The sequence below is a fragment of the Centruroides sculpturatus genome, unplaced genomic scaffold (genome assembly GCF_000671375.1).
Source record: "Centruroides sculpturatus isolate CEXI.00-Female unplaced genomic scaffold, Cexi_2.0 scaffold1126, whole genome shotgun sequence".
NCBI lineage: Eukaryota > Metazoa > Arthropoda > Arachnida > Scorpiones > Buthidae > Centruroides > Centruroides sculpturatus.
Genome location: NW_019385768.1, coordinates 323,589 through 336,352, shown reverse-complemented (window position 1 = coordinate 336,352; position 12,764 = coordinate 323,589). Strand labels below are relative to the sequence as shown.

The following is a 12,764-nucleotide window of genomic DNA, read 5'->3' as shown; positions in this document are numbered from 1 at the left end:
TTTGTTAAGTCCAAAATGTAAGTTTTAAACAAATTTTGAAATTTGTAACTAAAATGAAGACATTAATTATATTTCTAGCTCAGCTTTCTATGAATAAATTCTATAATGACTTTAAAACTGTTTTTAACCACATCAAATACATAAAATGTCAACATAAATCTGATAATTTTAGAGTAAAATAACCAAATATTTGGTAGAACAAACATTAAATTAAATATATTTCCAAAAGAAATTTGAATTGAGAAATCATAATTTAAATCTTTTTGAGGAAACATGGATGAATAAAACAGTTGTATGAATGTTTATTTAATTTGTTACATAGGTTATGTTAAGTAATATTTTTATTTAAAATGAATAAAAAGAGAATTATTTTATCTGTGATAGGTTCACTCTTTATCAAAATTGTATGGTCCTGAAAGGACCTTTTGTCATAGTCCTAAAATACTGTTTCATTCAACTAAAATGTTGCAATTCAATAATCTTTGAAGAGCAGATCCTGAAATTGATCACTTATTCACTGTTGATGTTTCTTCCTCTCTTTCTTCATTTAAATGATCAATAATAAACTCCTCCTCTTTAAAATCAATGGCGCAATTATGCAAAATGCAAAATTGCTGTGGCTATTATTATATTAAGTGTGTTGTCTAATTTAGTTCTCAGACAACTTCCAATGCATGGAAATCATCTTTTTCAGACCCCAAATAATCTCTCGATGATATTTCTTGCTCATGAATGAGCTTTATTACACCATCTTTTGGCATGATTCTGTGGATGTAGAAATAGGTCATTAAATATGGCAAACAAGGATAGCCACTGTCACCAACCAGATATCCATTACAATAACCTTAGTAAAGTTTTTCTAAAAATACTGCTATTAGTAAAAGTTTTACTTTCATGTTTTGAATCTGGCCATCGAGTAACAATATTTCTAATTTTCATTTAATAAAAAAATTATTAAAATAAACATATGTTTATTAAAAAACCAGTAAAATTAAATTCAATTTAAGGATACAACTGGCACCAATTATTAACCTGAAAAATATAATCAAACATATTAATATTTAATATTACATTTTCTACAGATAAAATTTTAAATAGTAATTATATTTATTATTATTCTAATTATTATAATAACTTAAATATATCTTCATTGGTATAGTAGTTCAGATATAACATCAAATATTAATAGATGTTTTGGGCTATTTTAAATTATGAAGTAATTTATACAGGATGTATTAGAATGATGTTTTAAAACTTTGGGGGATTGTAGAGGATTTTGAACATTTTGATATAAGGAACATATAGCTGGAAATTTGAACTAAAGTGTCTACAGCGGTAGGAAGTGCTTGACTGCCCTTCACTTTGGAAGCTACCCTTCTGTCCATTGACATCATGTTATTGCTGCTGATGAAAGACAGTAAACACACAACTGCAGTGGTCTAACTGAGCCTGTATACAGGACGTTGTGTACTTAGTGCTTGTCATCTTTCAGAGGGGAGTGTGGCATCTTAGAGAGTCAGACAAAACATGGTTTGTCGTTGCACATTATGTAACAAAGTTGGTGGTTGTCACATTGACACATTTACTCTAAAGTAGTGCAGCCACTGATTCTATGTACAGTACTCTACTGTTTTGTCAATAAAGCTTGTCATAAATACTGTATTCTGCTGTTTCATTCAGCACACCAACTGCATAGAACGTGCAAAGTGCTATAGAAACTTTATATCACATTTCCGACTATAGGTTCCTTATATCAAAACGTTCAAAATTTCATCCTCTACAATCCCCCAAATTTTTAAAACGTCATTCTGATACACTCTGTATATTATTCAATTTGAAGAGGTATGTATGATGATAAATTAATCAAGAGCACTTAAATATGACAAAAATAAAGAACTAAAATTTATCTTTCATTAAAATCTTCAAGTTTTAATCAATTCAGCATCACTATAGTTCCTACATCACTTAGTTTTTAATTAAGAACAGCTTTTTCCTTTAAACTTTTTAGAATAATTTTCAAATTTTTTAATTAAATCTTTTCAAAAAATAGTATTGCTGTATATCCAAATACATATATATATAATTTTTTTATTTCTGTATTAATTAAATGTCCATTTTTCTTCTTTGACTATAGACAAAATATTAATAAATTTATTGTAAATACTACTAATATTTTTCAAAAACTATTTCAGTATCAATCCATTCAATATTGTTTTATTTCTTTGTTAAAAACATATTCAAATAATATTAGTCTTTTATAGATAAATATGTGTATACAAATATGAAGATATTAAAACAAAGAAAAAAGAGCGCAAGAGAGAAAAATAGAATTATAAAAAATACATTTTTAATAAAAAAATAAACGTCCTTTATATTCTTCAAAAGTTAAGTTTTGAAGAATATAAAGAACTATCACTGTTAACTTCATAAAAAGAATACTAATAAATGTAAAAAAAAGAGGGTATTTATTTAACATAAAAATAAAACAAACTTCTTAAGCAAAGAAAGCTGAATGACTGAGTCATCATCTTGTGACTCTCTCTCTTGGTATTTTAACTTAAAAGCAACATATTCGTGATTACAGAAGTCCTAGAGTAGAAACTCAATAAACTTTTTTTGAGATTTCCTTCATCTTTGGATTGTTTTCATATGAACTGAGCAAATTTAAAAGTTGAAATGATAAAATAATTCATCTAATTCAAATTGCTTTTCAAAACAAAGGTAGCTCCTTTATTTTTTGTTATTTATCTGTACTTATAATGCCTTAATTACAACAATCATTTTCTCCTATTATTAATTTTAAGTACCAAGACTATTACTGCATCATCATTAACTATACTCATATGTGAAATATGTAATTAAAAAAATTTTTTTTTAATATTTAAATCAAAGATTTTGATTGTTCATTTTCTTATAATGAAATGGATACAGAATTTATTTGGGATTTGTTCCATTGTAAAAAATTGACAGTTGATAAACAATAGATGGAATGAGGGCCTATTCAGCAAAGATGTCAATCTGCCACTCTAGAAATCAGGACCTCAAAAATTGTCATGAATGGTTTGATTTCAAATGTCATGCTTCATCCCTCAACATCTAGTACTTCACTTGGCTCAATGATGGAAAGAATTTATAAATAAAATAAAAGAAAAAATAGATAATACAAGAAAATGATATCTATTTCATAATTCTACCACAACAGTTATATACAGTAGTGTCACATATATTTCTTAAGATTAATAACTTTTATAAGTGGTAAGTTAAGACATTGCTAAAAATCATATATTTATTTATTTAAATATTAAAATTAAGCTTACGTTTTACCAGGAGGTTTTTTTAATAAGAATATATCATCACTTGTAATTCCATATTCTTTAGCACTTTTAATGTCTGGATAATTTGGTCTTCCTCCAACCGCTATAACAAAGTTATGGGCAGTTAACTTTTTCTATGGAAAAAATTACAATATTTAATGTAAAATTTTATTACTTTATTTATTTTACATATGTAACTAGCCTAAGTAGTCAGCATTTCCAAAGAATTGTAATGAAGATGCTGAAATTAGCTAAAATTTTGTTCAGTCAGTTAGATAATGAGTGGACTGTAATGTACAATGAATATAGTTATATCTAGTGCTAACAGAAAATCTTATTGGATGGTTGTAACACTTAGCATGAATAATCTCCCATAGAAGTTTCAAGAATATACACATATACAATATAACAAAACCCANTACCGTGTTTCCCCGAAAATAAGACAGTGTCTTATATTAATTTTTGCTCTGAAAAATGCGCTAGGTCTTATTTTCAGGGAATGTCTTATTTTTTCCTGGAAGAAGAATTCACATTTATTATTGAACAAAAAAATTCCCAAGTTGAACTTAGACAAGAGTGACGTATATCCGGTGTGTCGAACTGTCACCTTTTTATAGCGTCAACATCGGACTCGATGACCAACCGTTCTTACTGAACCGTAGCACTATGAAAATGTAATGTGGCGTGATTCCCGGCCGACCAATTAGCCATCACCAGCCGTAACGTTATGCAAATCTGTGATTCCTAAGCCATAGTCTTATGCAAATCATGCCGTGTGGCGTAATTGTCTGCTGACCAATCTGTAGCTGTACTTTCAAAAAGCTAACGGCCACTTTCAAGCATCTGTCAATGACTGTTACGAGTAAAAAAAACTTTGCTAGGTCTTACTTTCAGGGGGAGGTCTTATATTTCGCAATTCAGCAAAACCAGTGCTAAGTCTTATTTTCTGCAGATGTCTTATTTTCGGGGAAACACAGTAGTTATATCTAGTGCTAACAGAAAATCTTATTGGATGGTTGTAACACTTAGCATGAATAATCTTCCATAGAAGTTTCAAGAATATACACATATACAATATAACAAAACCCAAATTGTTAGCCAAACTTCAGCTTAAAAAGGCAGATTATTTTTCTGGCTAAGTATCAGGACTGTCAGCTCTAAGCAGAAGTTTGAATTATGTTTTGATTCAATCTTTCTTACTTAAAGTTTCTAAATTGCTTACTTAAATTCTGAATTAAATTTCTAATTATTAATTTAATCTTAACTATAGAAAACAGAATTTTTCAAAAAAAAAATTGAACCAGACAGTTTTTAAAGTTTTATAAATTTGTTCTTAAAACCTCTGATGACCAATGAGAATGATTTGTAAATGAAACCAAAGCTCTACTTCCAATATGGTATAGAAAATATAGTTTGTCTTATTTTTACTTATTCATATGATATGAAGAAAATTATACATAAGGTAGTTCAATTAAAAGTAAATGAAATAGCATATTTACTCATTAGAAGAAATACTTAAATCAGTTAATGTTAGTTACAACTATCAGCAACACTGATTCTTTTTCTGTGCTATTAGGTGCTGATTTCTGAAGACATAAAATGTCGAAAAAATGGAACTGTACTGATGTTATTAATTTTTTAGTCATGAACAATATCCACTATTATGGAATATAAAACATCTTGATTATGTAAACGTTAAAGTAAAAGAGGATATGTAGACATCATCTACTCAGTTTGTTATTCTTGCACACAAGAACGAGTTTCTTAGTCAGACAATAAACTTGAGAGTCAGTAGCAACATAAGTACCTCAATCTTCAGCTTTACTCACTCAAATACATCATCAAGCAATTATACTAAATAAATTACTTACATTGATTGAATACTCAAATTTAATATTTGTGAGTGGCCACTAAACTCACCTAAAATAATTGAGCCGTTCAAATGTTATTCATTTTATTTAATATGTAATGAGTTTTGTTTAAGAACAATTTGTTTATTAAATTTTAAAAAAAATTGATAATATATAAAATAATTTCTTGATTATAAATTTCTCTATATGTTTAGAATATCATTAATTCAAACTTTGTATTAAATTAAATGTAAGTTTTTAAGCTTAGTTTTAAGCCATGGCAATAAGTAAGAAAATAATTTGTTCTTGTCATTAATTTTAAAAAATTCTTTACGATTAAGAGATTAATTTTTTGACATTAAATAATAGTTAAGTTTAATAATAGCATTTAATTAAAATACATTACATTTATCTTATCTCCAACAGCAGTTATAGTGTGTTCATCTACAAAAGATCCTTTAGCGTTAATATAATCAACATTTCTGTAAAAATAATATGTACGAAAATACTGTAGAATGAAGAATTAAAAAGTAAAAATATTGTAATTAATTATTATAATAAGAAAAATAATTATATTTAAATTTATAAATACCACTAAATTAAAATAAACTTGTATTGATCAAGATAAGTAAAGAAATGAGTGACCTAAAGAATCTAATAAGAATTTTACAAAGAAATCCTAAGAAAGAAAGTAAAAGGAAGATCATAGAATGATAATTCGTATAAGCAAGNCCGAAAGTCAATCATCCGAAAGAATTCCAGTCGGCAAATTTAAATTTTCGCCAGTGCTGTGGCGCTTCAATCTTTGGCTACGTCTTGGGCTACTCAAATATTTTACGTTTTTGATACTAAATTAACATCTGAAGTATAATTTTTTATTATTTTTATATTTTTCAACATATTTATTTTGTTTGTACAAAATAAAAATAATTTTTAACGATACAATAGTCTTTGTTAGGCTTAACATTGACGAAAGTTCACGCAAAGCGACACGCAACGGAGAAAAATTTCGACATTGGATATGTTAAACCACTGTTTTTCAACCTTTTTGAATACGTGATCCCTTTACAAGTTAAAAAATTCTGGAGACCCCCTAGGGCCATATTAAAACTATATCAGTGATTTAAAAATTATGTATTTAATTTTCTTTCTGTTGAGAGAAATTATTGTTGACTAAAATGGAAATTTAAGAAGAATCGTCAATAACTTACAACACGTATAGTATGTTACTTCCTTCTTATAATAACAATGGGTTCACAGTGCTGTTGACCTCTTTTGTTTTTTTTTTTTACTTATCACTTCTTTTTCCAGGTCACCTCGACACTTTTTCGGCTATCATTTTCTAGGGTGGGCTGTACCCCCCATGCCCCTACCGGGCGACACCCATCATTCCGACCTAAATGTCAATCAAAACACCAACTGTACTGCATGATAAACAGGTACAGCCTTCTCGCTGAAATTGTAGTTTTTTTTAATGTAGTGTAGGACCTACAAACACTTGTCTTTTTCTTTTACCCGCGACCCCATGTAAGGCTTCGCAATCCCCAGAGGGATTGCGACCCACAGGTTGAAAAACACTGCGTTAAACTATTTTTTCGTACGTAAATCAGTTATCCGGACAACCCCAGTCCCCAATTGATTCGGAAAATCGACGCTCTACTGTAAATGTAAATGAAATAGCATATTTACTCATTAGAAGAAATACTTAAATCAGTTAATGTTAGTTACAACTATCAGCAACACTGATTCTTTTTCTGTGCTATTAGGTGCTGATTTCTGAAGACATAAAATGTCAAGAAAATGGAACTGTACTGATGTTATTAATTTTTTAGTCATGAACAATATCCACTATTATGGAATATAAAACATCTTGATTATGTAAACGCTAAAGTAAAAGAGGATATGTAGACATCATCTACTCACTTTGTTACTCTTGCACACAAGAACGAGTTTCTTAGTCAGACAATAAACTTGAGAGTCAGTAGCAACATAAGTAGCTCAGTCTTCAACTTTACTCACTCAAATACATCATCAAGCAATTATACTAAATAAATTACTTACATTGATTGAATACTCAAATTTAATATTTGTGAGTGGCCACTAAACTCACCTAAAATAATTGAGCCGTTCAAATGTTATTCATTTTATTTAATATGTAATGAGTTTTGTTTAAGAACAATTTGTTTATTAAATTTTAAAAAAAATTGATAATATATAAAATAATTTCTTGATTATAAATTTCTCTATATGTTTAGAATATCATTAATTCAAACTTTGTATTAAATTAAATGTAAGTTTTTAAGCTTAGTTTTAAGCCATGGCAATAAGTAAGAAAATAATTTGTTCTTGTCATTAATTTTAAAAAATTCTTTACGATTAAGAGATTAATTTTTTGACATTAAATAATAGTTAAGTTTAATAATAGCATTTAATTAAAATACATTACATTTATCTTATCTCCCACAGCAGTTATAGTATGTTCATCTACAAAAGATCCTTTAGCGTTAATATAATCAACATTTCTGTAAAAATAATATGTATGAAAATACTGTAGAATGAAGAATTAAAAAGTAAAAATATTGTAATTAATTAACATAATAAGAAAAATAATTATATATAAATTTATAAATACCACTAAATTAAAATAAATTTGTATTGATCAAGATAAGTAAAGAAATGAGTGACCTAAAGAATCTAATAAGAATTTTACAAAGAAATCCTAAGAAAGAAAGTAAAAGGAAGATCATAGAATGATAATTCGTATAAGCAAGAGATTTAAGGTCGGGAATTGAGAGCAGGCAAACAACATATAGATAGGAAAGAGTGGCAGAAAGTTTACACAGGGAATGTTGGGCAAGACAGAATACTGAAGCAAGATGATGTATATCCTGCATTGAATTTAGTAAGTGATGTAACTTAGTAATAAATATTGCAACTAAATCTGCACATCAGGAGATGATAATGATAAAATTGCTGTTGTTGTTCAGTGCCTATTGAGGCAAAAATGTGTTTACATTAACATGTAATTTTTGGCTATTAATCTATTTTTAAAAACACCCACATGTAAGTAATACAAAGTTTCTTAATTTTTTTGATTCCTTCTACTCAGCAGAAAATTCTTTCAGCTTCACTTGACTACACAAAATCTTTTATTAAATACCATTAATTACTAAGGAGTTTAAACAAGACTTCAAAATGACATCTTGGGACAAAATGAAGTTAGTTCATTATGTTTCTGTTGATCCTGAATGCCTTTACTACAGATATTTGTACTTTGTTTCAATGGAAGATTTGATATGCTGAGTACTATGTCACCAATGAGCACATTGCTCATGTGCTGGTGAAGATCAGGATGATGAGGTTTACCATATTTGCTCATTATATCTTTGAGAAAAATAAATTTCTGTAGCATAAAAATGTAGCAATAAATCTTAAATATTGCTTAATTGCTAGTTTGTGGTTGTTTAATCTTTTTAATCTTTCTGTATATCAAAAACCCCTTCAATCCCTACTTCTTACATTTAAATGGACTCTCATTACATTTTTGGATTCCTCATTGTAATTAATGAAAAATGACAAAGTTTTATTAAAACTGGCCCATTAAATTTTGAGAACCAACTCAACTATAGTGAAACCCATAGAAGATGTGCTATCACATCTTCTATGGGCTTAAAATGGGGAATAAAATGCTAAATGTTATCATATGTCATACTGGCCTGTGAAAATTGGTATGACATTATTAAAGTGGCTGACAGCATGTAACTAGATTATATCTTGGTACTCCTGTACGAGTGTTCAAATTGTGTTACTTTGTGTTTCTGTATTGCCTATTGAAGAAGTGATTTGAAAAATATCATTTGAAATGCATATAGTGTAAGTAAATCTCTTTAGTGTAATAATAAAGACCAATGAAAAGATCAGAGTGATTGTAGTTTTTAAAAGTACATTCCCTTTAGAAGGTTGTAAAATTATATATGTATTTTTAAATATATTTTAACTGACCTCCCACAATACACAACTAAATTACTTAACCAAAAGTTATTAAAATAATTCCATAATTAAGAAACTAACAAATCAATGAAACAGTGAATGTAAACAAAATTATTGTATACAAAATATAATTAATATAAGTAATCATATATATAGATATATATTTTAATAATAATTAACAGTACTAACTTTTCTTTCAGCTGAACTCTATGCCCCCAATTTAATGATTTAATGTAGCTATTCACATTTTGTTGCAGAATTTCCCAATTGTGCTCAACTATTTCTGACACATTCCAGCCATAACTTCTTGAATGTTTTATCATTTCTCCAAGCAACGAACCATGATGAAATAATTTTTTAGGGATACATCCAACATTGACGCATGTTCCACCTAATCCCCATTTACTTCCTAGTTAAAAAATAATAAATAATTTTATACATTTTCTCAGAAATAAATTATAATCAATATTAAAATTATTTAGAATTTCTTAGTATTTTTTAAACTAGACACCAATAGCACTTAACATCAAGAAAGAACGTAACTAAAAGAAGAAATCTGACCTTCGATGGTAAACAGATTTATATTGAAAAAAGTTTTTTAAACTATGCAAAAACTTTTGAAAACTTTCATTTTTGTCATCTTCAGACACAAACATTCAAATATTGAATGATACTTTGTTCTCAGCTATTTGACTTTTGTAACACAAATAGAATTCATTGATTTAAATACAAATCAGATAGCCTCAAAATATAAAATTTGCATTCAAATACAATATGACTTAACAAAATAACTAAAACTAACTAAAAAACATTTAAAGAAAATTTAAATTAAGTACACATTTATATCATTTTTATATGTGATACATAAGATGCTATCCAAGATATTAGAAAATGTACTATCAGCTGGCTGAATTAATACTGATAACATTATCATAAAATCTTAACAATTTCTAAATTATAGTGAGTTAATTATTAGCTTTTTTAAATACTTTTTGCCCTGCAGATTCTAGAGAGCCTTTTCAAAGATCTTGGATTCACCAAGACCTATAATAGAAACATCTGGGTGGTAAGGGACAAACACTACATATCTGTAAAAGATTCCTGAGGTCTCTGAATCAACTTAAACCTGGAGTACCAGAGTAAAGGTTATGTTTTTGTTGTCTTAGATATCCAGCTGTCAACTTTTAAATTATTTAATTGTTAAATTTATTTTTTGATATTGATGCGTAAGTTATCATCTGTTCATTAATCAGATTTAGAAAAATCTAGAAGCAATGGTTTAGAAATCAAATTAGAAGTATTAATGTTGGCTAACATACAAATATGAACACTAAATTAAACTCCTTCCAGTTACATACATATTCATTTAAAATTTTTCATAAAATAATCAATGACAACCAATGCATTTACATATTGTAAGGTCTATATTACCTGAAACTTGATATTAAAGTATGAGGGCTGTTCAAAAAGTATCTGACCTTTGGTCGGCAAAAATACATTTATTGATTTTGAGGTACAAAACCTTAATCCCCTTCAAAGTAGTCTCCTTGGTAATATATACACTTCTCCCAGCGTTCCTGCCATTGCTGGAAACACTGCTGGAATGCATCTTTTGGAATGGCCATCAGCCGGTCCGTCGCATTCCGCACAATGTCTTCTCTCGACTAAAATTGGGTTCCTTTTAGCGGCATTTTCAGCTTGGGAAATAGCCAAAGGTCACACGGAGCCATGTGGGGCGAGTACGGAGTGTTGTGTTTGGCAATGAAAGCCCGAATCAGATGCGCAGAATGGGCGGATGCGTTATCACAATGGAGCTGCCAAGTTTTGATCGACCACAGATCCGGTCATTTGCGTCGCACAGCATCGGAAAGATGACAAAGGATCTCCTGGTAGTACTCCTTTGTGATGGTTTGGCCTTGTGGTGTGTACTCACAATAAACCACCCCACAAGAGTCGAAAAAACTGTCAACATGACCTTGATATTGCTGCGGACCTGACGCGCTTTTTTTGGCCTCGAGGATCGTCCCCGAAAGCCTGTTGAATCTTGCGAATGATTTACGCTTGGGTATCGCCAAGGTTTTTGGCAAAATTTGATGTAATATCGCTGCTCACGTTGTTCAGTCATTTTCCAACTTAGTGGAATCCGATGAGAGCTCACTACATGTCCTCACTCATAGGCTGACTGCCAACGACTGACGCTTCATGCAGGCGGGAAAAAATTCAGGGCTGTGTATGACTGTCCCCTCCACAACTCCACCAAAAGAGGCCTCCCGCGCATCATTGGTTTATGTGGAAAAAATAAAAGTCCTATACTTTTTGAACAGACCTCGTATATGATTCTAACCAGTACTAGACCAAAACAAATGCATATTTTTGTACCTAACTCTCTAAAAGTAAACACATGGCCCTAGACAAAAAGCTAGATTGTGTATGTCTACCACCTACATTGAGCCCACATTGAGAACATGACTAGTTACTGTATTTATCATCACATCAAGCGAGGATTCATTTACAATTCCCAGATCTTCAACTGGCAATCAATTCATTGTAATTTATATATTCCAACATGGTATTCCTAGTTCCTAATAATAAATATTAAAATATATTTATATACTAATCAAACATTAATATGCTGTATGTATGGAAGAACTCCAATTAAAAATATTTGTATAATATTAAATATAACTGGCAAATTATCATATATTAGGGAAAAACGACAGTTTGAATTTCATGCAACATTGTTATTTTTTAGATTTATCAAATTATTATCAATTACCGTTCAGTTTGTTTTATGAACTTTGATAAATTATGTTAAAACAAAATTTAGCATTTACCTTGAGGAGTTGGCTTCACATAATCTAGAACTGCTACCTTCTTTCCTAATTCTCCAGCTATAAAAAAATGATATGAAATTTACAATTCTTTAATAGTAATTGTTACATGTATTAATAAAACAAAAAACTGTATTGCATATTAAATAATTACTACAAAAATTGTGTCTGTTGAAATATTATCATCATATTTTTATAATTTTTAAATAAAAATATTTTAAAATCTTTATTTGAATCTGTCAAATGTAATAATTGCTCTTAATTAAAAATATAAGTAATGGCATGTCAAAATCTAATAACTAAAATAGTCTATAAAATCAAATTATCTTCATATTAGAAAACTTGCAACAGAATGCATTGAATGAATTCATACAAACATTAGCCTTAATTTAACACCAGCACAAATTAATCAACTTTGACAAACATTTTGATATCCTGATAGATCTGTTTCAGGTCTATATAGCTTACATTCTATTTCAAAATGTAAATGTTACAATAGTTAAATTTAGGAATAAATTTGAAATTCAAAGATTGTTCTATGTTTTTACATCTAGAATTATCTTTGAATTTCAAATTTATAGCTAAATTTAAATATTGTAACATTCCAAAATAGAATGTAAGCTATATAGACCTGAAGCAGATCTATCAATACATTGAAAATGTTTGCATTGAATTAATTTGTGCTGATGTTAAATTAAGTTTAATATTTGTATGTGTATATGAATAATTCATCCAACTTTTGTGAATGAATGAAATGTACAATAAATGAAAAATGCTAG

The 12,764-nt window shown here is 28.8% G+C and overlaps 1 protein-coding gene across 3 annotated transcripts in view; it reads right to left on the bottom strand.

Annotated features, from left to right (window-relative positions):
• LOC111641940 (thioredoxin reductase 2, mitochondrial-like) overlaps positions 1–12,764 on the bottom strand; it is a 38,109-nt gene that overhangs the window by 18,681 nt on the left and 6,664 nt on the right. For 2 of the 3 annotated variants that reach the window (XM_023388193.1, XM_023388195.1), the window contains exons 3-7: positions 11,989–12,045; positions 9,344–9,563; positions 7,611–7,686; positions 3,318–3,448; positions 1,013–1,032 (exon numbers count right to left, since the gene is read on the bottom strand). In XM_023388193.1, coding sequence (XP_023243961.1) covers positions 1,013–1,032; positions 3,318–3,448; positions 7,611–7,686; positions 9,344–9,563; positions 11,989–12,045 — 504 coding nt within the window. Of the gene's footprint in view, positions 1–1,012; positions 1,033–3,317; positions 3,449–5,570; positions 5,647–7,610; positions 7,687–9,343; positions 9,564–11,988; positions 12,046–12,764 lie in introns of all 3 variants that reach the window. The other variant, XM_023388194.1, reaches the window with a different exon arrangement.